This window comes from Tursiops truncatus, chromosome 15, assembly GCF_011762595.2.
Source record: "Tursiops truncatus isolate mTurTru1 chromosome 15, mTurTru1.mat.Y, whole genome shotgun sequence".
Lineage (NCBI taxonomy): Eukaryota > Metazoa > Chordata > Mammalia > Artiodactyla > Delphinidae > Tursiops > Tursiops truncatus.
The window spans coordinates 76,234,394-76,261,758 of record NC_047048.1 but is presented as its reverse complement, the minus strand read 5'-3'; the positions used below and the strand labels follow the sequence as shown (position 1 = coordinate 76,261,758).

Here is a 27,365-nt window from a genome sequence, read left to right as displayed (position 1 = left end):
TGAGGGGAGATCGCGTTTTGGAATCTGGTAAAGAAAATTCCTACTTTTCGGATTAAACACGTTTCAGTGCCTACTTATAGTCAGGCTTTTATTGCGATGGGGGTTGTCAGGATGTGGGGTTCGGAATGAGTAAAAGATGAACGTATGAATAAAACATGCTGCAGAGATAAGGGCTATGAGGAACGTAAAGCAGGGTCACGGGACAGAGGAGGCCAGGGGATGCTGTTTTTATGGGGATGGTCATGGAAGCTGACATTGAGCTGAGGAACGAACAAAGCAAGGAAGTGACAAATATCAGTGGGAATAGTAGGTGCAAAGGCCCTGGGGTGGGGTCGTGCTTGGCATTTTCAAGGACGATCGGGGTGGCAGAAGGGAGTCAGAAAACGGAAAATGGCAGGAGATAATACCTAAAGGGAGCTGGGGCAGGGGTGGTTTATCTAGGACCTTGTAGGTCAAGGTGCTTGTGTTTAATTCTCAACTTAATGGGAAGCCGTGGGAGGTTTATCGGATGTATATTTTGAAAGGATCCCTTTCTCTGCTCCATGTAAGGGCCAAAGTGGAAGGGAGGAGGGAGGAGGGAGACCAGGGAGGAGGCTATCATACTCGTCCGGGTGAGAGATGGTGGGGGGCTAGGATTGCTGGGGTGGGAGGAAGAACAGTGAAGTTGGTGAAAAACGGTGGGATTTGGGTTACGTTTTGAGGGTTTTTGATTTGCTGAGAGTTTGCACGTGGGTGTGAGCAGACGCGAGGAATAAAGGACTTACTCCTTGGTTTTCGGTGGGGGAATGGGATGAATGGGAGGGTGATATTTGAGCTGGGAACAGTGGGAGAGGAGCGGTTTCAGAGGATAACAGGGTTGGTTTGGACACGTGTATTTTGAGGGGCCTGTTGGATGCCCACGTGGAGATGCTGGGTGGACAGTGGGATATGTGAGCCCAGATTTCAGGGGAGGGGTCCAGGCTGAGGCTAAAAATGAGCTTTGTACCAGAAGGGGGAAAGGAGGGCAGAGCTCTGCGTTGGCGGGGGTCCTTCCAGGGCCAACTTGAAGGGGCCTCAGGACTCAGAGCCACCTGGAGTGGGGTGGGAGGGCCCCAGAGGGTGGTGCACCTCAGGTATTTGTATTCACGTGCAATGCTGCCTTCTAAGAGGTAACCTGGAAGAGGAAAAGAGATAACTCAAGGATGAGAGTATGCATCTCATGTGCTTCCACTGTTTTCTATCTCAGCTGCCCTCACCATAGTTCACACCCCACTTTCTCTTGCCTGGATGACTGTATGAACCTCCTAATTGGTCTTCCTGCTTCAATACTCGCCCCCTGCAGTTTCTTCTCCATGCAGAACCCAGAGCAACCGCTTAAAACCCCAGATATGATCTTGTCATGTATGTGCCTAATACACTTGAGTCATTCCTCGTTGGTCTGAGGTCCAGAATTCTCCACACGGGCCCTCAGGCCCCACTCACCCCCGAGCCTTACCTCACACCATCTTCTTGTCCGTTCCTGAGCACCTGCCACTCCAGTCTTTTTTCAGTTCTTCCAATACGCCCTACTTCCTCCTGCCTCAGGGCCTTTGCACATACTTTCCCATCTGGCTGTTAGTTCTTCCGCTCACTATTCTCTGGCTAACTTCTACTCAACCTTCTGTTCTCAGCTTCAATATCACCTCCCCCGGGAAGCCTTCCCTGAATTCCCCGTCAACATCAGCTTTCCTTGATCTAAGCTCTGTGGCATCTTCTTTCCTCCCATGGCGCTTACCTCAGTTTGTAATTGTACACTAGAGTAAATGCTCTTGAATGGAGCTGAATTCCTGGGCCAGGGTCAGACGTGTGCTAGGAGTTTCAAACTCTCAGTGGCCTCGCGAGCTTCCCATTGCACTTCTATTGGGGAACCCGGAGAAAAACTAAAAGGCTAGGGCCTCCGCGATGAGGCCAGTGGCAGGGCAGAGGGAAGGTTGACAGAGCTGCACTGTCAAGACCTCTATCCCACCCCCCAGCTTCCTGCTGTGGCCTCTGAATGCATAAAGGTCATGTATTCTGCCCCCAGCCCTTGCTTTGAACGACACAAATTATTTATTTTGGAAATGAAAATATGCCTTCCCCCACACCCAAGCCGCACCCTTCAAAGTGGCCTTTAGAGAAGAAAACCCTCTTACTTCCCACTGCTCTAGCAGAAACTTTGTTATGGGTCAGGGCCTAATTTGAACCCCTTCCCTTAAAGAACTATGATTTGGTGCAGATCCTAGAAACTTTAAAAATATGTCCACTGTTCAGAGGAACAACTTAGACAATTAGAGTATTATTTAGAATGTCCTGAACCATTCTCATAAGACTGAAGACTTTGTAGCAGTTTATCAGTTGTAAAGTGATTTTTACCTTTATTATCTCATCCTATTATTGGGTATCTCAAGAGGATATCAGTTGGGGGTAAGAATTTAGATTCTTGCCCAAACGGTTGGGTGGCCAGAGGAAGCCTTAGGGAGGAGGGCCCTTAAAGAGAAATATAAGGATCTTATATGCACGAGGACAAACTCTTTTACCCATCCATCCATCCATCTACTCTCCCTCCATCCATCCATCCACTTATCCATCCATCCATTTATCCATCCATCCATCTATTCATCCATTCACCCATTTGTCCATCCATCCATCCATCATCCATCCATCCACTCATCTGTCCATTCATTTATCCATCTGCATATCCACACATCCATTGTACATAACGCTGTGAATGAGGCACTCATGACCCCTGCCCTAATGGGTCTCATAAGGCTAGTGGAGATAAAATTCTCCAATTGGCCAAGCCTGCATCATTTGTTCACTTCTTTGCCAGGGGAGTATGGGACAGCTGGGTTGATAATTTTACCAAGATGGTATCAAGAGTAGTTTCCCAAAGGAACACACTGGGGTGTTGTTATCAGAAGAAGTGGGGAATGATGCCAGGGAGGCAAAATCAATAGATGTCCACTAGATTAGAGGCATTTAATCATCATGGATGGAGGGATGAAAAGGGACGCTTGAGGATGACACCAGCCTTTCTCCTTTTCTATATCACAAGGACTGGTTGGTTCCTTTGTTTATCCCTGACCAAGTTTCAGGGTTTGGATTTTGAGTCCTGTCGTAGGGGCCCAAGAGCATCCATCTCCTTCTAGATACTTGGCTATAAGCGTCGCAGCCTGGGTCACCTCCTCTCCTGACCTGAATTTATCAGCCACCCCTAAGATGCTTGTTGGATACACCCAATATACGTATGCTTATGCTTAGGAAACAAAGAAGAGGATTTGTTTATGCTCTGACAACCAGAAAGTGCTTCCCAAGACTCTGAAAGTTCGCAAATCTTGAGCCAGGCCCAGGACCCTGGAATGGGGTTTGTGTCTCTGTTAGTGATTCTCACCTCGGGCCACACATTGGAAGCATCTGGGGGGCTTTTACGCAGTACTGATGCCTGGGCCTCAGACATTCTGATTATAACTGGCCCCTCCTGGGGCCCAGCCGTTTGAAGTTTTGGAACAGCTCTCCAGGTGAGTCTAATATGTAGCTTGGGTTAAGAGCCACTGGTCTGAGTGCAATTTGGAAAGCCCTATTCATTGCTGTGTCTCTTTGCTAACAGGATAGAAACATGATGAGGGTAGAGACCATGTCCTGCTGATGGCTGCATCCCCAAGATCTGTAGCAGTGCCAGGTACCAAGCAGGTGTCCAGCAAAGATCTGTGGAATGAACGATGATTGATAGCTTCACACAAACCCCTTAACGGAGCAGAGATGGCTCCCCCTGAAGAGCGCATCTTCTCTATACTTCTGGCACGTGGGGAAGGGTTCGAGTCAGTCCCCAGCTGAGATCAAGCTGTGGTTCTCAGGGACTCCTTGAACCTCTCCCACCTACTTTTCTGATCCAGCGATTCTCAACACTGGCTGCCCTTTAGATTCATCTGAGGTCATTAAAAAAAACCCCAGAAAACAGCTTTGGGTGTTCCAGTTCAGTGAGTTTGGATTGAAACGTGGAAACAGGCTTTTTTTTTTTTAAAGTGTCTCAGGTGATGCTAACGTGCCGTAAGGGTTGAGGCCACTGCTCTCATCTCACCGTTTTTACCTGTGAGTCTGTTTTCTGACTTTAGCTAACTTGGTCCGAGACCCCTGGAAGTGTTTCATGGGGGGTGGTAGTAGGTTCTTATGTACTGTTCCCCAAATGTACCTGTTCATAACATTCACCTTGGGTGCCTGCTTAAAAATACACAACCCTGAGCCTTTACTCCAGACTTAGGGTTTCAGAGGCTCCAGTGAGGGGCCTGGGAATCTGTGTTTTTAACAAGCGTCCAGGCGTACTTGTCACTTGCCAACCTCTCCACCTGCACTGCCCTCCTTCCTGGTCTCCCACACAAGAACACCTTCTGGCTCTTACTTTCTTTTGGTTCCCACCGCCGGAACACTCTTCCCCCAGATCCTCCCATCAGTCTGGTTCAACCAAATGCTACCTTCCCAGAGAGGCCCTACCTGACCACCGAAGTGACCAAAGCCTCGTGAACCCCCAGCCTTTACCCTATATCTCTGGTGAGTTCTCTCCTGACACCCTAGGGGGATGATCTTTGCTCCCCTGTTTATCTCCTGCATGACTCTTCCCCCACCAGAAACTGAGCCCCAGCAGTGTCTGGTTCATGCTGGGTCCCCGGCACCTGGCCAAGAGGTATAGATGTAAAGGTGGGACTTGCGCTCTGAGAGTATCTCTGATTCTTTCCCAGGTCCTGGGAATTGAGTTCAGGGGCACTCAGGTGACTGATGTATATGAAAATCATGCCACAGCTGTGGGCAGAGAGGCACCTGGAGACACGAGTCTGCAAGAGAAGGGCGTGGGTGCACTCCCTCCCCCCTCCCCCCGCCCCCTTAGATTAGAAAAGAGGAAAAAGTTTGGGATCAGCCGGTCATAGAGGGCAAACGACAAGAGGCTTTCTCATCTGGAGGATCCGGCAGGGGCGCAGAGCTCACCGCGGGGAGGGTAGGAGCAGCGGCCGCACCAGAGCGCCTGGCAGTGGCCCCGGCGCGTTGTTACGCGCGGTGCCCGGGTAGTGCGGCCGGGGCAGTGCGGCCAGGGCCAGGGGGCGGCCTCTTTCCTCCTGGGCCCGCCCGCCACTCCTCCCCTCCCTTCCCCCCTCCCTCCCCGGGTCCCTGGGTGGCGGCCCCGCCCCCGCCGACCCGGCCGCGCTGTCCCCGCCTCCCCTCTCCCCTCCCCGGGCTGCAACAGGTGCCTCCCGAGCAGGAAGCCCGCGCCGCCGCCGCCGCCGCTAAGCTCCCGCAGGAGCGTCCAGGACCCGCTGCGCCAGGCGCGCCGTCCCTGGACCCGGCGTGCGTTCCCACGAGGGCAGTGACCCCGCCGCTCCACCCGCCTCTCCGCCCCGCTTCCTGCCTCCTTCGCCACCCCCGACGAGGGCCCAGGAAACAGCCGAGCCTGCCCTCGCCCCCGGCCCGCCGCCCTCCCGCCGCTCTGCGCGCCATGGACGCCCAGGAGCCGCAGCCCGACCCCGACGGCGGGGGCGCCCCGGGCCACGAGCCTGGAGGCAGCCCCCAAGACGAGTTCGACTTTTCCATCCTCTTCGATTATGACTATTTGAATCCTATCGAAGGTCGGTGGAGGCTCGCCCCGGCTTGGCCTCCGAGCCCGGGCTGGGGCTTGGGCCTGGACAGTGGACACAGGGCCCCGTTTTGCCCCACGTGTCACACTTACTGGGGGGCCTGGAGCGGGGCGGGGGTGCCTCTCCCCCCGGCTGAGAGGGAGGGCGCGAGGCTTCAGGGACTGCAGCCGCCTTTAGGGGGCGCTAGGCTCACTCTGCCGGGTAGGGCGTTGGTTTCCAGTTACTTCTCCCTGATTGTCACTGGTAGCAAAGCCAAGGGTGGCAGGGGTCTCAGCTGGCCTCTTGCCTGCAGCTGGTCGTCAGAGGGCAAAGGAAGCTACTGGTTTGCCTTTGGAGGGAGGAGATGAGGAAGCCAGAGAATGGAGTTCGTGGGAAGGGGCTGGTGCAAACAGAGGGCAGGTGAAGCGGATCCTCCCACCTCCGGGCACCACCGCGTGCGAGCCCGTCGTTGGGGACTTTGTGTTGACACTGAGGAAGAGGTTGTCTGTATCTAATGCTGGAGGGTGGTTTGACTTAATCTTAGGCGGCCGGCCCATTTCCTCCCTCGGGTCTGCCGCTGTGTTTGCACATCACCCCCATGGCTCAGTGTGAGCTTTATTCAGGGATCCCCCACCCCGCGGTCATCATGGCCGTGGGCGGTTGTGGATTCAGGAAGATGCAGGCTGTTCCTGCCTCAGCGACCTGTCGGTCTGTGCCTTCAAGTGCGCTCTGCGCTGGGGACCGGGGATTTCCCCAGGCTGGCCCGTCATTTCACGTGTTTAACAGGAGCCTTGGTCAGAAGGAGAAGGTGGTACACCCAACCTCACTGTATTTTTCTGGTTAGCAGGTTGTCTTGGAAAAAAAAAAACAACCCAACTAGGCTTCCTGATTTTGACAGCCTAGCCCAGCCAGTGCTTATTGAAGCCTCTGGGGCAGGCCTGGTGGTAACTTCCAGATGCACTTGGGCTTGGCTGCATTAGGGAAAGCAGGAAGGGGTTGTGCTGCCTGCTATGTGTAGGAGGCCTTTTCCAGACTCTCCGGGGCTTGCTGTTTCCCAGAGATGCTGGGTTAGGCAGAGAAGTTTGAACTTTCCTTCCACAGCGTCTTCAGGTGAAGCTCCTTAGGTGAGGGGCTTGCTTTGATTTCAGAGACGCCCTCGCTCGGATACCAAGTGAAGACGGTAATTCGTAATTATTCTCTATTTTGGCTGGAGGTGGAAATAATTATCCAGCCAAAGAGACCGGTCTTCTTGAGTTGCAATCCGGAGGCCATCCTTTGCTTTGAAAAGATACAGTTAAGAATCTGCAAACGATCCCTCTAGCATCAGTAGTCTTGCTGTTTGTTGAGATTAAACTCCTGTTTTGCAGGGAACTAATACTTACACCCCTCCCAGATTCACAATCAACGATTTTTTTTTTTTTCCTGCAGTGGGGGGAGATTTCCGGGGAAACAGTTTCCAAGCCAAATCCGATGGGAGGTGCTTTTTATAGTTTTTCTTAGCAAGGGGTGCTGGTGGCTGCCAGATGGGTGTCTAAATGACCACAACGAAGGCCCCAGAATCTATTTCTTAAAAATAAACTTTAGTTTTTGGACCAGTTTTAGATGTACAGAAAAGTTGTAAAGATAGTACGGCAAGTTCTCATATACCCAGCACCGCACCAAGCCCCCTCCCTATATGATGAGCATCTTACAGTAGTTGATACATTTGTTATAAATTAATGAGCCAATATTATGATACAGTAGTGTGGACCTAAGTCCGTACTTTATTCGCATTCAGACTGTCGTTTTTTATTTTATTTTATTTTATTTTCATGAGCTTGACAGTTTTGAGGAGTACTGATAAAGTACATTGTAGGATGTCCCTTCAATGGGGTCTTATGTTTTTCTTATGGTTAGACAGGGCTATGGGTTTTGGGGGAGGAAGACCACAGAGGTAAAGTGACCATTTCCATCACATCATATCGAGGGTGCCTGCTGTCAACATGATTTATCACTACTGATGATGGCCTTGACCACCTGGCCGAGGTAGCCTTTGGCAGGTTCCTCCACTGTAAGGTTCCTCCTTTCTGAACTGTGCTCTTTGGAAGGAGGTCACTGTGTGCAGCCTCACTTGAGGAGTGAGGCATCGTGCTCTGAAATCTGTAAAATAATGACCCCTTGCTGGGAAGTCGGCAGCACAGAAACATCGTGGCTCAGGAAGAGAAGGGGTGTCGGGAGCCTTGAGAGGCTAAAGCGAGCTGTACCAGGTGTGGGTCTGGCTCACCCAGATATTAACAGCAGTCCCCTCTCTCTTCTTCCACATGATGGGTCTCCCCAAGGGCCAGCACTAGCCCTTATCTTGCTACTGGGCTTTGTCCCAGGTGACAGTACGTTGGTGACGCACCTGAGGTGTTCTGCTTAACTCTGGGCTTGGGCTTGGCGAAAAACCAAAGAGGGAAGGGGACTGCTCGCGGGCCAGATGTTGTCAGAAGTTGGTGTCGGCACTTAGGGAACTTGGGGCAAGTCGGGGGCTCATTTTATGGAGACTGAACGTGTGGCAGGTGTTTGTTAGCTCGTGTAGCACCCCTCCGACCCTAGCAGGTAGGCACTGTTGTCACCCTCATTTTACAGAGGAGGATGCAAAGGCACAGACAGGTGAAGGAATTTCCCCAAGAAAGCAGGGCTGGTAAACGGCAGAGCTGAAATAGGAACCTGGCTGTCCCGCTCCAGAGCCTGTTTTCTGTGCCTCGTTCCCTCTCTTGATGAGAGACACATGTAAAGCAGTTTGTCAGGGGCCTGGTACCATGCAAGACTGGAATTTAAAACATTTACCAACAGAGTGATCTTGGAAAAGTCATCTAACCTCTCTGGACCTCTGTTTGCTCAGCTGTCACGTGACTGAAATGATAGTGCTCACCTCATGGTGGTGTTTGCCTTGAATGGCTTAACCCACTTAAATCAGTTAACACAGAGTGTGATTTCTTACTAGCTTTTTACTAAAGCCTTGATTTTGTTAATAGAGGTGTTCAGTAATGTGAGTCATTATTCATTTACTCATCCATCTAACTATTGAGCACCTATGGTGTTAGATCCTGGGGATATAATAGGAAATGAGTCTCAGTCCCTGCCCTCAATGAGTTAGAGCCTCTAATTGTTTTCTCTCGTCTAATTGCATTGACTAGTACCTCCAGTAGCATCTACCTGGTACTGGAAAGTAGACATCTTTGCTTTGTTCCTGACCCCAGCAGGAGTACCTTCAGTGTTGGCTTTGGAATCGAGACATATGTATTTAATTAGGTTAAGGAAGTATTCATCCATTTCTATTTTCATGAGAGTTTTGATTAAGAATGGGAGTTGAGTTATGCCGTAGACGTTTTAGCATCTCTGGAAAAATATGATTTTATTCTTCTAAGATCACTTATATTAATAGATTTCCTAATATTGAAATATTCCTGGTATCAACCCCACTTGCTCACTGTGTATTATTTTCTTATGGTGATGGGGCCGGCATCTACTGGATAATATTTTGTTCAGGATTTCTTTTAGCGGTGTGTATGAGTGATACTTGTCTGTAATGTCCATTCTGGTATGCTGTTAGGTTTAAATTTCTTTCCTTCTCTATGTTCAGGAACGGCATGTGTATTATTGGGACTATCCAGTTTCTACAGTTGCGATAGAATTCCTCTGTGATGCCATCTAGATCTGGTGCCTTTTATGGGCTGGTTCTGCGATAGCTTTCTTGATTGTGTCTATGGGAACTGGTCTGTTTACGTTTTCTATTTCTACTGGAGTCAATTTTGGTAAACTTTATCTTTCTAAGAAATTATTTCCCCTCTCTGGATTTTCAGATGTATTTGCCTAGAGGCATTCAAAGTAAACTCTGATTTTTTTTCTACTGAGGGAGAGAGCTAAGTATGTAGTAATATTGATAGAAAGAATGGGGACGGGACCATGGGAGTCCTGACCAGTGCTACTGAGCCCACCTTGGAGGGGAGAGGTGTGCTGGCTGTGATCAGACAGATCAGAAGTTTAATTTCTTCGTGTGTGCTTGTGAAGTCAATGCAGTCTTACTTCTCCCAACCTGTAATACACTGGGAGAGACGGGCTGGTCCTGGGAACACCCGGTCACCTCGCAGAGGTGCCAGATCTCCTCCGGGCTGCGTTGGGACTGACATGTCAGGAGCGCTTGCTTCTAGTCTACCTCAGTGGGTCTGGTGTGTCCCTCCTCCGATTCCTGGTAAGCCGATGCACGTGGCATTAACTTTGACCTTTCAGAAAGGAAAATGGACTCCTGGTCATTGCTTGTAAAGTTTACTCTGGTGATCCTTAAACTTTTCGGGTCACAGCCCTTTGAAAGGCTGATAAAAGCCATAGATCCCATACGCTGTAGGAGCGCACTGCAGATGTGCACACCCTCCTGCACGGCTCCCCCCTCCACAAATCCCCACCCCAGCCAGCATCCCCTCTGCCCCCAGCGCACCTTTTATACCATTTCCAAGTACAGTCACAGGCCCTGCTGGAGCCCTAACGTCCCCTGCACTTCGACTCAGGGCCACCTGCTCCCAACCCATTCACAGGGCACAATTTAAACCTCATTCTTTCAGCACTCGCTCACTGAATGCTGGTTTTGTGCCAGGCCCTGTAGGGGTACAGAGACGAATGAGATGTGGTCCTGCCCTTGCCTGGCCCCCAGGCCAATGTGGGCCACAGCCTGGTAAACAAATTGGGACAAATGAGGTGCTGGGATATAGTATCATGGGGTTTTTTTTTGGTGCTTACTATAAATAGAGCTCTACCCTAAGCAAGCAGTTCGCTAAACACATGTGACATTCAGAGACGTTGCCGTCTGTGTCGAGTTAAGGACAGGCCTTAATAAGCTTGCTTTGTACAAATAGTGTCTCCAGGTGCAGCTGGAAAGGTGAAATGAGGGCTGAACTGAGCCGCGGCCTCGTCAAGGGAGTCAAAAGGACTAGGGAGAAAGTTGCCTTAATCACGCTCTGCTATTGCACACATGCCATCCCAGCTTCCAAATTAAAGGCCTTCTGTTCTTAAGGTGGCCTTAGCTTTTGATCTGGAGTAGAGGTTCTTAGAATCTTAAAGCTGTGTTATTTGAGTTTGTTCCCAAGGCTTTTTAGTCCTGTACGGTGATGGGGTTGAATAAATTGGAAAAATGCAGCATTGGTGGCCAGTGGTCCTCAATCCTGGCTACACGCTAGACTGTTCCAGCTGTACCCAGGACCGGTGAAGTCAGACTCCTTGGGGGTCAGTTAACTTTTGCTGAGAGTCGTTGAGCGGTACATGGCAGGGCAGGCCTCGAACCCAGGCAGTGAGGATCCCAGGTCTCTGCCCTCAGCACTACAGCTCAGCCAGTATCTCACTGACTCCAGCGTTCCTGGGTCCCCTGTACGCCAGCATGGGGTGCATTCACCTCGTATGTTTTGATATTTATGTACTTATCAATTGTATGTTCACTGCTGTCCTAATGGGATTATACTCCTAAAACATGCAACAAAAATGAAAGTGGGAAAGGACAGCATATAAACGGGAGTTCCGCTGTTCCTGTATTTCTTTCTACATCCCAGTAGATTGTCATGCATGCCTCCTGGGGTACATGTTCCCCCCAACTCCAGGGGCCGTTGGCTCAGCAAGTCAGAGCACCAGATCTGAAATCTGGGAATCCTGGCTTGAAATTCTAACTTAGCTGTCTCCTACCTGCGTGACCTTGGCCAAGCAAAAGTACCTGGCATTAGCAAGCATGCAATAAATCGTTGCCCAATAAATGGATGAAAAGTTGCATAATTCCTTATTAGTGGTATGCCTCAGGGCAGGTGATTTTGATCCCCTGCGCTTGTGTTTTCTCATCTGTGAAATGGGGGTGGAGATGGCAGGTGCCCACGAGGCGGTGTGATTAAGTGCAGGCAGCGGGGCTGTGTGAGTGTCGGGTGGCCGTGGTGGTGGGCTTCGAGATGTCTTCTGGCTCGCCTGACTTCTTGAGAGCATTGGTTCCTTGGAGGAGAGAGTCTTTGCCTTGGCCTTTGATGAATCCCGAGTCTTAAGAGAAGATGCTCTTTGGCGAGGAGCCACTGGCTGTTGGGCTTCAGTTGGCATCACAGCAGGTTATCCAACTTACGTACGATCAGTTCTGACTCATTGGGCCCCTGCCTCAGCCCCAGAGCTTGGCCGGCTGCAAAAGCTTTCTCAGTTGACCTGACTCGCAGGCTGCAAGGTTCCCTGTGGCTGCCTCTGTGAGAGGCAGGGCCTCCCCAGGTGTCCTGCCCTGGCCCCCCATGACCCCCTGAGCCAGGGCCAGGAAGAGGCAGCCTTGGAAAGTGCAGCGTGATTGATGCCTTGTGGCTTCCCCCCACGAAGGGACTTCCTCTTTCCTCTCTGCCCAGCACAGGAAATAGCCACAGGGCTCCACAGAGCTCCAGCCAAACTCGGCTTCCCTGGGCTAGTGCGAGGTTCGGTTTTTGCCGATTGTTCCCAAACTGAGCTCAGGGAAGAAGGCAAGACTCGGTCCTGAGGCTCTTCCTGGGATGCGTCAGGGGCTGTGAGCTTTCCTGCCTGGAGCAGAGCCCCACATAGGTTCCCCCAAAGCAAGAGGAACTGCCTTTGACTTTTTCCTGAACTTTTATTACGAACTTTTCCAAATATATGGAAAAGTAGAGACAGTGGTATAGTTAACTCCCATGTTCCCACGTGCCCAGCTTCAACAATTATCAACATAAGGCCAATCTTATGTCATCTCTGCCTCAGTGTATTCTCCGCATCTCCACCCCTGCTTACTTTAAATCACATTCCAGGTGGCATAATATTTTATTAATAAATAGTATGTAGCTCAAAAGTAAGGGCTCTTGAAAAAAAATCAAACACCATTATCAAACCTGAAAAGGAATAATACTTAACTTCAAATGTCCAGTGTTTAAATTTCCTGCTTGTCTCACAAGGATCTTTTTATGGTTCATTTGTTTGAACCAAGATCCTCACAGTGTAATTGGTTGACATGGCCATTTATGTCTCTTTTATTTTATAAAAATCGCCATCAGTCTGTTTTCTTGCCGTTTATCTGTGGAAGAAGCAGGGTCGTTTTTCCTGTGCTGTTCTCCACGTGGTGGATTTGCCAGTGGCATCCCTGTGGTGTTTTTTTAACGTGTTCCTTTGTCCCTTGCATCTCCTACAGACTGGCATTTAGATCTAAAGTCCTATGCCTTGGACCTTTAGTGCTTTTTTTCCTCTGCAAGAGAAATATATCAAAGGTAGACGGGAAGCTACAGGAGGAGCAGAGAGATTGCTTTTCCCGAGTTGGCATTTGGGGACCCTCCATGCGTCCTAGTCTGAGGTTTGGGGAAAGAGCATTTTCTCACCTGGACCTGTTTTAGTTAATATGACATATTTCTAAAAGCCAGTCCTTCTGTGTGAATTTTAATTGAGCCACGCCTGAGTGAGCTGTCTGAAGTCAGAAAGTTGCCTGCAAAGCTCAGGGTTTATAAAGGTCCTTATCAAAACAAACCTGCTTGGGTGTGCTAAAAAAGGGTGCCCGTTAGACGAGGAGGTGGGGAACGCTTTAAGTCTGCAGTGCCTGCGAAAGTCATTGTAAAGACTTCAGAAAGGGGCTGTTTTTTACCTGTGTGATCCTAAGAAGGTGGGATGAGGGTCTGAAATCCGCAACAGGTGACATCACCTCCGTTGCCAAGGAGAAAGGAGGAATGTCATTAATGACCGGGCTTGGCAGGGGCCACGGATGAAGTGTGCCCGCCCTCGGGGAACACGGCACCAAAGTGAAAGCTCCTGGGGACGAGTGTAAATAAAACACCCATCTGTCGATCAGGTATTAATTTTAAGTCTCTGCCCCTGGCCCAGGGTTATGGGGCCCCACTCTCTTCAAGTGGAAGTTTCCACTTGGATTTCAAGGTGCCTGAAAGAAAGGTGGAAATCAGCTTCGCAGGCCGTGACAGGGGTTGTAGGACTCCATAAAGGGTACAGCTCTTTGAGGGGCTGGCGTAAAGGCGAGGGGGCCTTTGCTGAGCGAGTTAGAGGAAGGAAAGCAAGGAAGGTGGCCGTGCCCGTGTCGCCTTGTGCAGGGCTTTGACGGAGAGGCGGGGTAGCCACGCAAGCCCTGTTTCTGAGGAAGGATTATCTGAGGTCTACTTCTGGCTAATTCTTCTGCCCAGATCTTTCCTTTTCCTTTTGGCGAGGAAGTCGCTCTCTGTTGAGTACTGCGTGACAAATGCGGAGAGACTGTCTTTTCTTAGAGACAGATCTCCCTGAAGCACAAGTTCAATCTCAAATGCCTGTCTTCTTGAAAAACGGAGGCGGTATGGCAAGGTGACCAGGCAAGTAAAGTCTGATGTCATCATTTGATGGACTGTTACACAGAGATGCAAAAGAAAGTGCAGATGCATACGACATGGTTAAATCTCAGACATAAGGTTGAGGAAAACTGTGACATGTACATCTCGGACGGTTTTATTTATACAGTGGTCAAAGCAGGCAAACCCAGGCTGTAGCGAGAGAAGGCAGGCGAGCGGGTCCCCCTGAATGAGGGTTATTGGCTGGGGAGGGCCACCAGAGAACCCTCTGGCAGGATGGAAACATTCTGTATCTTGATTGGTTGGCTACACGGTGCGTACATTTGTAAAAAGGCACGAGGTGTGCTTCTAATATCTGTGCATTTGACTGCATTTAAATGATGTCTCAGTTTGAACCCCAGCTCTGCCCCTGACTGTTTTTGTGACTTTGGGTGAATCCTCGCGCCCCTGAGTCTCAGGGCCCCCCTCTGCAACACAGAGGAGTTGATGGTTCCGGCTTCTTCCCAGGGTGCTTGTAAACCCCAGAGAGAGAGGTAATACATGGGAAAGCTCGAGGCGCGGTGAACGACTAAAAATAGGAAGGTCTTTGAACTTCTTAAAAGCGCGAGGGCCCCATGGAATGACTTGCAACCGGTTCTTTCTATCCTAATTTGAGGACAGAGGTGAGGTCCCATGTCTGCCAGATGCCTGGGCCCTGCTGCCCCCATCCAAAAGCTGACCTTGAGGCACATGGGTTGCAGATTCCATACATTTCTCTGGTTCTCTCCAAAAGGAATACGTGTCAGCCTGCGGGTGCGTGTGTTTTTGCAAACAGCCATGCCAGTAGCCAGTCTGTAAGGCTCGGTGCTTGCAAATTGTCCCGGGTCCTGGATCCTGTGTTCCAGGCGCCTGGCCTCATGGCAGGCTGCCTGGGAGGCAGGACCGAGCCCTCCTTTCTGCCCTGTCTGGAGAAGGCAGACAGCTGCCTTAGCTGGGGCAAGGTCAGCAAAGAGCATAGCGTTCAAGGTGGCTTTTTCTAGTGGTTCCACACTGACGAGACAGGATGGTAAACTGCCTTTCTTCCCTTTCTGGCATTTCTGGACCTGACTTATCTGGATGGAATTTCTCACCTCTCATGCCCTGCTTCTGGACACGTCATCTCTGAATGATGGGTGTGACAACCTGATTCTCCGTCATTATTAATACACACGATTCATTGATTGGGAATCCAATTACTGTTCGGCATTTGTGCATGGTGGGGACAGTAGGGGCATGGGGGGCCCTTTGGAAAGTTTGCTAAGTGCTGAATTTATTACTTGAAGCGCAATCTGTAATTTTTCAAAGAAGGTCTTTCCTGTAGGTGGTGCAAGCTGCCGGATGAAAAATCCATCCACCTTTTGCTCCTCTTGGCGTTTCCTGCAGCCCCCAACACAAAGGAGGTTATGAGAGTAGTGGGATGGAGGGAGGCAGGATTCCTTCCCTCCATCTTCCCCCCTGTCCTCTGGCTGCACATGTACAGTGCCAGGTTGTGGCATCCTAATGCTGCCATGGCAACAGACTGTGATGTCTCAAACCCAGGGCCCGGAACTCACACCACCTTGGGGTGTCAGCTCATTGAGAGGTGGGTCTATCACCTCAGACAGGGATGGACTGCAGCTCTGGGGCCCTGCTGCCAGCCTGAGGGGCGTCTGGCCTCCAGGCCATGCCCTGGCTTCTCTCTTCCGAGTCGTTCAAGCCTGAGAGCACCGGTTCGTGCGGTCCCTTCCCCCTTCCCCAAAGGACAGATGCCTCATGTAGGTTCCTTAGCTGGGTTTCTATTTTGGTCATTCTATTCTGCTTCCTGAAAATCCCACCCGCCTGTCGTTCTAGGCGGAGAAGATGTTCTCTTGCTGTTCCTTTTTTCAAAAGCGATCTGTTGGCTGGTGAGTTGGTGCTGGCGGCTGTCTCAGACTTGGCCGTGTGTCCTTAAGGGTGAGCAACAGGCCCGCCAGAGGCTCCCAGAGGGCAGGCACTGGCAGAGAGCTCCTTGTGGCCTGAGTGGGATTTTTAAATAATCGTTGACTCAATCCTGGGGCAAATGGAGGGATTGTGAATATTCCAGAAGAAAGGAATCCGTGTCTTTAGTTGTCTAGGGCAGCCTACCTCATGATGGGGCTCCAGAGCAGTTCCTATTCAGGGGACACCTCATTTCTATGTGTTGGAATTAAGGTATCGCCATCCAGGAAATATCCCCTTTCATGTGTTACGCGGGTGGAGGAGCTGGGTGGGCTGCCTGAGACTGAATCTGGCTCTGCCGCTTAGAAGCTGTGTGACCTTGGGCAAATTAATCACCCTCTCTGAGCCTCACGTTCCCCATTTATAAAATGAGGAAACTCTATCACCTGCTTCGTAGGCCTTTTGTAAGACAAACATGAGTATATGCTAAGTGCATACATAGTGGTTCTTGGTATAAAGTATAGGGTAGAGATGTGTTAGTGAGAATCATTTTTGTTACTGCAACTAGCTCACTGTGTCACTAACATTTTAGTAAGATTTAGTTGATACCCCAGGTACCCCAGAAGAGGGAGTACAAAGCATGGAGTGGAGGGGGTGTCAGGCATTCTTTACCTACTCCACATATTTTCTGAAGGCTAGCAGAAAAAGAGAATTCCCAAAGTTCTGACCAATCCATTTTATTTTTATAAAAATTTCTTCCCTTTTTCTTTTTTAATGCTTTGGAAGGCACTTGGGGGCCAGTGTGTGTCACACTTTCAAGTTGTAAAATAAGGCAATGAAAGCAGAGCAAGGGGAGAATTTTCACTTAGAAGATCGTTCGTTCCGTAATGATAATACGAGTACACTGGAAGGCCCCATTTACTGAGTGTTTATTTTGTGTGTTTTGGGCTTCATGTGGATAAGGTGAAACGTCAGGTGGGTATTGTCACCAGCCTCAGCAACTGTGTTATACACGGGGACTCAGAGGTCCCCCAGGTCACACAGCTGGACGGGGGGTGGGGGAGAGGGGTGACGCCGTGGAGCTGGGCGCCCCTAGCACTGTATATGGACCGAGACCCGGACCTCCGTTCAGACGCCTTACTAGGGCAGGGCTGGACTGGCCTCCCCAGCAATCTTGTCTTGCGGTTTTGGGAAGTGGCCAGAGATCTCCCCAAATATTCATGGGGCCTAGATGTTGGGGTGAGCCCCTGGGGACTTGACGGAAGGAAGGGCGAGGATAATTCGACCTTCAGATGTCTGCTGCAGAAATGATTTACCTGCCGGGGCTGACGGGGAGCGGAGGTCTCATTTCTGAATCAGTTCAGGTTTGACTCGTGGATGGATGCTCCCAGCATTCTTTTGGGCCCTGGCTGTGTGCCGCGCCCGGAACTGTAGGGCCTAGAGCAGTGGTTCCCAGCTGCGGGTGATTCTGCCTCGCAGGAGGAATTCGGCAATGCGTGGAGATGCTTCTGGTTGTTCCAGCTGAGAGAGGGGAGGGGGTGCTACTTGCATCTAGTGGGTAGAGGCCGGGGCTGCTGCTAAACATCCTACAGCCTCACAGTGAAGAAGTCTGTAGCCCCCAGTGTCAGTAGTTCTGAGGTTGAGAACCCCTGGTGTCAGGTCTGCTGGGTTCAAGCTGTGAGACCTCGGGCGAGTTAATTCACCTCTTTGTGCCTCAGTTAGCCCATCTGTAAAAGGGGAGTAAACAGCGCCCATGTCCTAGGTTGGGAGAATTAAATAATTTACTGCATGTAATGTGTTTACAACAGAGCCTGGCAGATAAATTCTCAGCACATGTTAGCTGCTGCTGCTGTTGTTATTATTATGATTATCGGCCTTTATCTGCCTTCAAAAAGCTCACTGTCTAGTAGGGAGACAGACGAGTGAATCTATACTTGATAGACTTCACTACACGACTCCTCAGGTTCTGGCAACACTACAGAGTCTGTAGTGTCTGATCCAGCCTAGGGAGGGCTTTTAGGAAGAGGTGGCCCAAGTGAAATCTTGATGGACAAATAGTGGCTTGCTAGGTAAAGTGAGGACAGGAGGTATGGAAGGGTGTTCTGGGCATGGGGAACAGCATGTGCAAAAGCATGGAGGCACAGAGGACTGAGAGCAGCAACCTCTGAATCCCTCATCTCTGCCTCCACCTTCTGCCTCTTTCGGAATCCTGATGCCTCGAGTGCGGGCTGGGTACCTCGCACGGCAAGTGGGACGGTTTCACGGGCCGCCCCAATGAGTACATTGCATACGCGGGTCATCTCCTTGGCAGGGCACCTTCTCTTGAGTCAGGAGTGAGGCCTCCGTCAGGTGCTACTGTGTCTTTAACGCCTTTCTTTCTGATACTTGCTGTTTCCTCCCCCAATTCCAACTTTAAAAAAGGCAGACTTTCTGGGGTCATGGAAATGTCCTGCGTCATGATTGTGGTAGTGACAAGGGTGTAGAACATCTGGCAAAAACTCACTGAACTCTGCCCTCAAAATCTGTACGTATAAATGATAACCTCATTTAAATAAAGAGCATCAAGGAGGAAAAAAAGTGGGCCTCAGGCTCAGAGCCTTTGGCTAGCAACAGCGTCTCGCTTGAATTTAGTAACTTTTATTTTGATTGTAGTTTTACCCTACCTTCTATTTATGGAAGTGACACTGATTTTCCATTTGTGGTATGGGTGTAAAGTTTCCGTAAAAAAAAAAAGAAAGTAATAGGCGAACGAATTTAAATTGAAATATTAAGTGAATAATATTCACTGGTGTGCATGAATACAGCAAAGATCATGCAAGTGGTAAGAAGAGCAAGCTTTCTGGAAACCCTTCTGAGAGAATGTGGTGCTTCTGAGATGAGACGAGCTTGGCCCAGTGCTGTGCGGGCAGAGCGAGGGAGCTCTCTGCAAGGGTGGCGGTTGTTTACGGAGAAATAGTGGAGAATCCTAGCTACTTAAAGAAATATTTTAATCATGAGCCTTTTGTCTGTGAGAATTACTGTCAAATACCCAGGGGAATGAGAAGTAAATGATTATAAATTACCTCCATATTACTTGCTTGTGGGTAAACTTTCAAAATCTTGGGGAGAGAAAAGAAAAAGAAACTCCGCTGCTTGGATTAATTAAAACCAATGTAAATGCTTTAAATGCTTCTGCTCAGCAAACTGGCCTTTCTCTTTTTCATTGCTGCCCCGGAGTGTGAGTGATGTGTGTTTTTATGGCAAAAAGTTTCTGTGACTTTCACATCAGCCCCGAGGGGGTGTTTCTGATAAGATGTAATGCAGTTTTTCTGATAAGGCCGGAATTCTTGCTAAGAGGCTTTCTGTGTTTTGTTTTGCTCGTTCGCAGGGCAATGGATTATCAGAATGTTGTCGGACACGGATTTGACCTGGATCTCTTCCTAGATGAAAAATCTGTGCTCTGTTACCTGCCAGGAAGGCTGTGTGTGTGTGTGTGTGTGTGTGTGTGTGCACGCGCGCGCGTGCAGGCACAAGTACAAGTTTATATTGGACTGCAGCTTTACAAGAACTCTAGACCCTACAGACTCTAGTTAGAAAAATGAAAGGACGTCAGAGCCAGAAGCAGCCAAGGAGACCGATCTGGTTTAACGCCGTCCGGTTACAAATGAGGAGGCTGAGACCTAGAGTGGGTGGGGGACTTTTCCAAGGTCACACAACTAGTTAGTGGCAGAGTAGGACTAGAACGCAATTTCCTGCTTCCTAAACCAGGTGTCATTGCTATATATCATGTTATGTCACCCCCCCCTTTAAAATGAATAAAATAAAAACATGTGCCTTTTGGAAATTATCTTTCTATTCTCAGTGTAGTACAGAAGTCAGAGTCTCCTTTCTGCCTCTGCCCCTAATCACTTAGCTCTTCTCCCTGGAGGAAATCACTGTTACCTGTAACTTCCAGGGAAAGCCTGTGTACCCATAAGCATTGTGTGTGTGTGTGTGTGTGTGTGTGTGTGTGTACACACTCACCCTCTGTTTCTATCCTGTGCATACTGTGTGCATCTTCAACAGTATCTTGTGGTCATTCTATATCAATGTAAAAAGAACCTTTTCAACCCTTTTTGTAACTGTATTGTATCTCACTATGTGAATGACAGAATTTAACCCATCCCCAGCTGATGGACCGTAGGTTGCTTCCAGTCTTTGGGGATTATAAACAGGGCTGGACTGACTAAACTTATGCATACCTGATTTTGCACATGTGCTGGATAAATTTCTAAAAGTGACATTGCTTGATTCCAAGTATACGTGCGTTTGGAATTTAGATAGATATTACCAAATCACCCTCTCTTAAGGTTATGTCTTTCTACCGTTTGTTTTGGATGTTAGCATCTTTGAGGAGTAGTTTAAATATGTCATGCTTTGTTCAGCAGACCGACAAATATTTTTGGAGGGCCTGCTTTGTGGCAGGTCCTGTCCAGTCGTTAGGAATACAGTGGGGGTGGGGTGGGGTGGTGAGAGAGTCCTCATGGAATTGACTGATTGTGGAGGTGGGGCTGGGAGTTGGGGGAGAGGCAGATGATAAGTTAACTACAGAATTACTGAATTAGAATTGTGAGAAGTGCAGTGGAGCAGAGCAGGGAAGTGTGAGTGGGGTCTGATCTCGTCAAGGTCAGAAGGACTTCTGAGAGCATACTTTAGCCAAGCTTCAGGGAAGGAGCAGTTTTAGTTACGAAGAGAGCTGGGTGGGGGAGGAGTTGTTGAGCAGAGGGACCAGCAAGTGCAAAGGTCCTGAGGCAGAAAGGAGCTTGGCATTTTCTGAGAATGACAGCCAGTTTGGCTGGAGTCCGGGGAGAGAGGAGAGGGGAGAGGGGAGAGAGAGGCAAGGCTAGAGGGGCAGGCAGAGGCTCGACCGGGCTGACCTAGTTGAGGTTGTTTATCTTGATCCTAGGAGCTGTGGAAAACCATTTCTGAGCTCTCACCTGGGGTGGGGCACCACTTGAACCCTATGAGATCAGCTCAGCTGAACCACTCCAGGATGGCCCAGAAAGGGCACCAAGGAAGTGGAGGATCACCTGTGTGCACCAACCAGCTCTTCTGTTACAGGGCAGAAGCCAGCCACAGGCTATGTGCAAACAAATAGGGGCGGCTTTGTTCCAATAAAACTTTACTTCCACACGCAACCTGTGGGCCAGCTTTGGTCCAGGGGCTGCAGTTTGCCTGCCTCTGATCTAGCAGCGTGCGATTCTCTAAACAGATAATATCTGATGTGATGTGAGCTGCTAACAGGTGTCAGTGGAGAAAAGATGGCAGGGAAATGGGGTGGAGAATGACACAGCGGTGGGGATGGGCCTAAGGAGCTGCTGACTGAGCAGGCATGTGAAGGAATTAAGGGAAGCAGCCAGGTGAAGATCTTGGGGGGAGACTTTCTAGGGAGAGGGAGCTCCACAGCAGGAGCTGCTTGAAGAATCGTGAGGATGTCAGCAGGGCTGGTGCCGAGTCAGCTTGGGGAAAAGTGGGGCGGGTGGGAGTAGTGAGACAGGCCAGGGCTAGGGGACGAGTGTGTTAAGGACTGTCCTGGGGACATCTAGGGAAGCCTTTAAAGTGGGTTTCACTTTACAATGGACATTTCCATAGACGGCTGCGTGGAGAACAGACCATAGAGGGTGAGTGTAGAAACGGGGAGACCAGGGAGGAGGTGACGGCAACAGTCCAAGTGCAAGAGGGTGGCGGGAGGTGGTGACACATGAGTTTAGTTTACATTTTAATAGAGCGGTCAGGCTTTGCTGATGGATTGGATGTAAGGTCACGAGAGAAGAGTCGAGGCTGACCCAAGTAACGACAGAGAGGGTGGAGGGGCCTCTGTTGAGCTGGGGAGCTTGCAGGAGGGGCGGGGTGTGGGATGGTGGGAGCAAATAGCTAGTTCCCTCTCTAATCTCACTCTCCAGCCACGGGTTCTTTCGAGATGGCAGCAGAAGCCTGAGCTAGGTGGCCACGATTAAAGAACAAAATTGGATCATTCTGTATCCACTGATTTTACTCGTTTGGGAGGCTCTATAGCTATGGCTCTGTCTTTTGGGGGCCAAGTAGCTTTTCTGGGGGATTTCTAATCCTGTTCATTCTGTATTTGGGTGAATCTCTTCCCCTCCCTGGACCTCAGTTTCCTCATCTGTAAAATGGCACAAGATGAGATATGGCTCAGGAGTTCTGGTTGTAAATTAAGTCACTTTTTTACGTGTGGGCATAAACATTTGGGATTTGAACCCAGAGCTTCATGGGCTTCAGAGCTGCTGTGGCCTCCCCCTGCATCTTGTAGCTGTATCATACAGGTAGAAAGAGCAGATGGGCCTAGGTCAGTGTTTTTCAAACTGTGGGTCATGACCCACTGGTGGGACAGGAAATCTGTTTAATGAGTTATGACCAGAATTTAAACAAAATAACCCCAGACAGGAGGATAGATAAGAGTGCATCATACGTAGCAGGGTAAGTATTGTTTTGGGAAGCTTTTGTTTCAGTTGCCAGTGAACATGATGGTGTGAACTGAATTGTGAAATCAAATCACATTTCTTTTAAGCGTTTCACTGAAACAAAAGTTTGGAAGCCGTTAGCCCAGCCAGCCATGCAGGTCTCCGGCTGCTGCTGCATGGCTTGGACCAGCTGTGCTCGTGCACCTGCACTAAAATCCTTCCGCTTTGATCTCTCCGTTCAAGGAATCTGGGATGAAGTGGCCTCACTTTCCTTCTGTGAGGGACGGAGTTTCTAGCTCGGGTTTGGTGTGGCGGGGATTAATAAAATAGTAATAATAACAGGAGACAAACCCAATCTGGGATTGCTCTGCGTCCGGAGTTGTGTTTTAGAGGCTTAAAAAGACCCCTCCCTCCCCCCTTCTCTTTCCAGAAGAACCGAATGCACATAAGGTCGCCAGCCCACCCTCCGGACTCGCATACCCCGATGATGTCCTGGACTATGGCCTCAAGCCATACAGCCCCCTAGACAGTCTCTCTGGCGAGCCCCCGCACCGGTTGGGAGAGCCGGATAGGGTAGGGCCCCAGAACTTTCTGTGCCCTGCCAAGCCAGCGGGGGCCTCGGGCCTGAGCCCTCGGATCGAGATCACTCCATCCCACGAACTGATGCAGTCAGGGGGGCCCTTCCGCATGAGAGACACTGGCCTCGTGGTCGAGCAGCCGCCCCTGCCGGGGGTGGCCGCCAGCCCGAGGTTCACGCTGCCCGTGCCCGGCTTCGAGGGCTACCGCGAGCCGCTTTGCTTGAGCCCCGCTAGCAGCGGCTCCTCTGCCAGCTTCATTTCCGACACCTTCTCCCCTTACACCTCGCCCTGCGTCTCGCCCAATAACGGCGGGCCCGACGACCTGTGTCCCCAGTTTCAAAACATCCCTGCTCATTATTCCCCCAGAACCTCGCCAATAATGTCACCTCGAACCGGCCTCGCTGAGGACAGCTGCCTGGGCCGCCACTCGCCCGTGCCCCGTCCGGCCTCCCGCTCCTCGTCGCCTGGTACCAAGCGGAGGCATTCGTGCGCGGGGGCCTTGGTTGCCCCGCTGCCCGGAGCCTCACCCCAGCGCTCGCGGAGCCCCTCGCCGCAGCCCCGGGACGACGGCGCCCCTGCCGGGTACCCCCCCGCGGCTGGCTCTGCCGTCCTCATGGATGCCCTGAACAGTCTCGCTGCCGACTCACCCTGTGGGATCCCCCCCAAGATGTGGAAGACCAGCCCCGACCCGTCGCCGGTGTCCAGCGCCCCGTCCAAGGCTGGCCTGCCCCGCCACATCTACCCAGCCGTGGAGTTCCTGGGGCCCTGCGAGCAGGAGGAGAGGAGGAACTCAGCCCCCGAGTCCATCTTACTGGTGCCACCAACTTGGCCCAAGCAGCTGGTGCCCGCCATTCCCATCTGCAGGTGAGTCAGGCTTTGAAAACGATTTATTCCATGGTCCAGTTTTAAGAGAAGGTTTTCTGGTTATGAGCATGGGATTCAGAGTTGGCTAGACTGGTCTTAAATCCTGGCTTTCCATTTACTGGCTGCCAGACCTTGAAAAGGAAGTTAAATTCTCTGGGAAAACGAAACAAAACAAAACAAAACTCTGAGCTGCAGTTTTCCCATCTGTAAAATGCGTGTAAGTGTCCCTGACTTCCTGGGTGGTTGTTAGGAGGATGCAGTCATAAGATGCATGTGATTGCTCATATGACACTGAGCTCATTCATGCATTCGCTCATTTAACAAGTATTTCTCAAACACCTACTATGTGCCAGGCACTGTTACAGGTGTTGGGGAGACAGTGTGAACAAAATGGGAAAAAAAATTCTGCCTTCGTGGAGCTGACATTCTAGTAAGCTCAAAGCAAGCCTGAACATGTGGAATTTGCTGTCTTATTATAAGAGGAATTGATGTTTGTTGGCATCTGCTGTGTGCCTCAGTATTGCAATCAGTGATATGGAGGTCTTCAAAAAATGTGGGAGCCATAATCCTCAAGGAGCTTAAAATCTTGGCAAGCTGAAGAGATGCATGAATAGCAGCATGTAGGCTTGGGGTCTCCAGGGATGGATCTGAGTCCTGGCTCTGCCACTCACTGGCTGTGTGATCATGGGCATGTCTGCTGCTGCCATCCTGCTGTGCCCATAACAGACATCACTAATCATGCAGGGCCCTCTTTCTCATTGAGCACCTTTTTGATGCCGTGCCCAGGGCAGACATTGCTAATCAATCAGGACCTTCATTCTCACTGAGCACCTTTCTGGGCCTTGGTTCATTTCCTGTGAGATGAGGATGATAATAGTACCTACCGCATGTTTTGTTTGTTAGTTAGTTGGTTTTTTTAAGGATTAGGTGAGATAATATATCTCAAACTCTTAGCATAGAACCTACATAGGTAAGAGCTCATGAGAGAGACAGCTGTTATTGTTATTGGGGAATCTTAACCTTATAGAGGAAGCGCTTTGTTGCTTCCTCACTGATGAGCCGTGTGCTAGGAGATTGAGTCCCCAATAGCTGTTAGAGTGATGATAGCGACAATAATAATCGCCAACATTTCAGGATGCTGTGTGCCAGGCACACTTCTAAGTACTCTCTCTGGATTATTTCATGTTATTCTCACATAAACCTGGTCTGGTTATATATTTATCTTCATTTTGATAATAAGGAAAATGAGGTACACAGATTAGGAGCAGAGATTATTTTATCTGTTTTATTAGGTGAAGAATCTAAGCTTTATGCTATTCCCGTTATCCCAATGGTTTTCAAAGTGTTATTTGCTTGTAGCAAATGGAAGCCTCTTCTTTTCAAATAAAATGTTGAATGCCAAAATAGGTAATGTAGAGCCGTTTTGATTGATGTGGGGTTGAGAGTAGCCTAGGGTCCTGTCCACTGGGCCTGGCCTCCCCACGCCCACCTGCCCCCAACCCCGACCGAAATGGACTGAATGGAGCTTCCGGTCTGATGTTTCCTCCAAAGCAGGTTCTGAGAACACTAGTGCCATCATAGGTCAGTCAGTCCCTTAAGGAAAGGAGTTTCTGGGTTTCATAGAGTTTAATAGATACCTTTGTGGAGGGGCCGCTCCCCGCTGTGGACAGAATGTGCGGTGGTTTCAAAGGCCATCTGATCACGGAGTTCTGAGACTAAAGTTTCCTGCAGCCACCTTAGGAATGCTGATCGAGATCAACGCCTGGTGCAGGTTGAGAAACGGGGGCTCAGAGAGGTGAAGTGGTATGCCCATCAGCACCCAGCTAGTTCACGACCAAGTTGGAAATCAGAATTCGAGATTCCTGACTCCTTGTTATTTCCGGCCAACTCCTTGATCCGTCTCCAAAACGTGACTTATTTGGGAGTGAGGAGGATCATTAATATAAAATACGATTGTGAGGCATTTATCTGAGACTTTATTGTGTATAAAATCTTTCCCTCTCCATTATGTGGCTTGATCTGAGAGGTTCTGTTGAGTTAGAGTCCTTTAGTCCCTAGCAAGTGCCAATCTGTGCCAGCCAGTGAGATATTTGCAAGAATTTTCTATTCGATTGAGAAGATAGGGCATTCAGAGAAGTCTCCCGATGATAGTTATCCCAGGGAGTGTGGATAACTCAGCAGGGGGCTGGAATTCAAATGCAGGATGTCAGACTGGCTCCAACGGTCTGAGTCTTAAGATTATATTTCGGTTGTCAAACACCTATTCCAGAACCACACAAGATTAGAAGTTGATACTTAGGGATATTCCATTGAATCTTCTATTCACTAAATGTTTTGATTCATACAAGGGTGGAGTGATTTTTTTCATGAGCCTTATTTTGCTAACTTTAGAAAATTTTAACTTGCATACATGAGAATAAGAGTATTTAACACATATGGCACCTTGGATGTAGACAGAAGCTTGAAGGCATCTTGGAACTGTAACTGAGGTAGAAATAAAGGCACTTTGGACACCTGAGACTTCAGAGTTAAAGGGGCTTCAGGAGGCAATGTGGTTATAAAGAAGGGCTGGAGATTTCCTTGCATAGTGAGGGTGGAATCGTAAGTTGGATTGTATGTTCAGGTTCAGCTCTGGCACTGATGGAATTTGTGGGGCTGCTGCCCCCCTCCACTCTCCCCTTGGAATTGCTGTAAGAGAGAAGGGATAGAATTGGCCTCACTGCAAATGTTTAATTAAGTCCAGTTGATAATGTTAGCTTCTAGCAGTTTTGGGCTTAGCAGGAAAGACTGTCCTGATTAGATTAATGTTTTCTCCTGCATGTGAAAAATCAGGACATAGTGACACAAATCCATGCATTTGTAACTTCAAAGCTACTTTGAACATACGGGTGTTCTTTGAAATAAAACTGCTTGTTCACTCATCCATTTATCCTTCCATTCATTCGTCCGCCCACCCACCGAATATTCACTGACGACCTAGCAAATGTCAGGCATTGCTCTAGACTCATTCCATCAATGAGGTATTTTCTTGGGCCTATTTTAAAGAAATGAATAAGATAAGAGACAATGTAGAGATGTGGAAGGAGCACTGGACCGGGAGTCAAGAGACTTAAGTTGGAGCCTTGGCTGTGTCTTGCTCTGTGATCTTGGGAAAATGTCTCTAGGTTCTTTTGGACTCTGAGTGAATGGTCTAGATAGATTGTCAAGACGTCATTCACCTCTTCAGTGACCTAATACTAACCTCATATCAAGTACCTGATGTGTGTGCTGGGTAGGGTTGAGACTGTATAATAAAATGAAACTTAATGTCATGCCCTCAAAGATTTGACAAATTCAGATGCCAAAGCGTACATATCCAATACCGTTAATACTGTAGTCAGATTGTCTACAGGAAGTAACTATTTATTTGAAATATACACTATATTACATGAAAAAATAATTATAGCTAATATTTATTGAGCAGTTATTGTGCTTAAGCTCTTTATATGATCTCAGTATCCCCATTTCACAGTTGAAGGAGACTAAGGCCTAGGGAGATAGAGGCATTTGCTCTAAGTCACACAGGTAGTTAGAGGTGGAGCTGGGACTTGAACTTGGGTGTGTAACTCCAGTCATGCTCTTGACCTTTACTCCTCATTTAATTGTAGGAAGTCTGAGTGGTTTGGCTCATCCATACCAAAACCA

The 27,365-nt window shown here is 49.4% G+C and overlaps 1 protein-coding gene across 2 annotated transcripts in view; it reads left to right on the top strand.

The window, feature by feature from the left end:
• Window positions 1–5,260: 5,260 nt before the first annotated feature.
• NFATC2 (nuclear factor of activated T cells 2) overlaps window positions 5,261–27,365 on the top strand; it is a 143,029-nt gene continuing 120,924 nt past the window's right edge. For both annotated transcript variants that reach the window (XM_019944039.3, XM_019944041.3), the window contains exons 1-2: window positions 5,261–5,609; window positions 22,670–23,681. In XM_019944039.3, coding sequence (XP_019799598.1) covers window positions 5,480–5,609; window positions 22,670–23,681 — 1,142 coding nt within the window. In that variant the 5' untranslated portion in view covers window positions 5,261–5,479. The remainder of the gene's footprint in view (window positions 5,610–22,669; window positions 23,682–27,365) is intronic.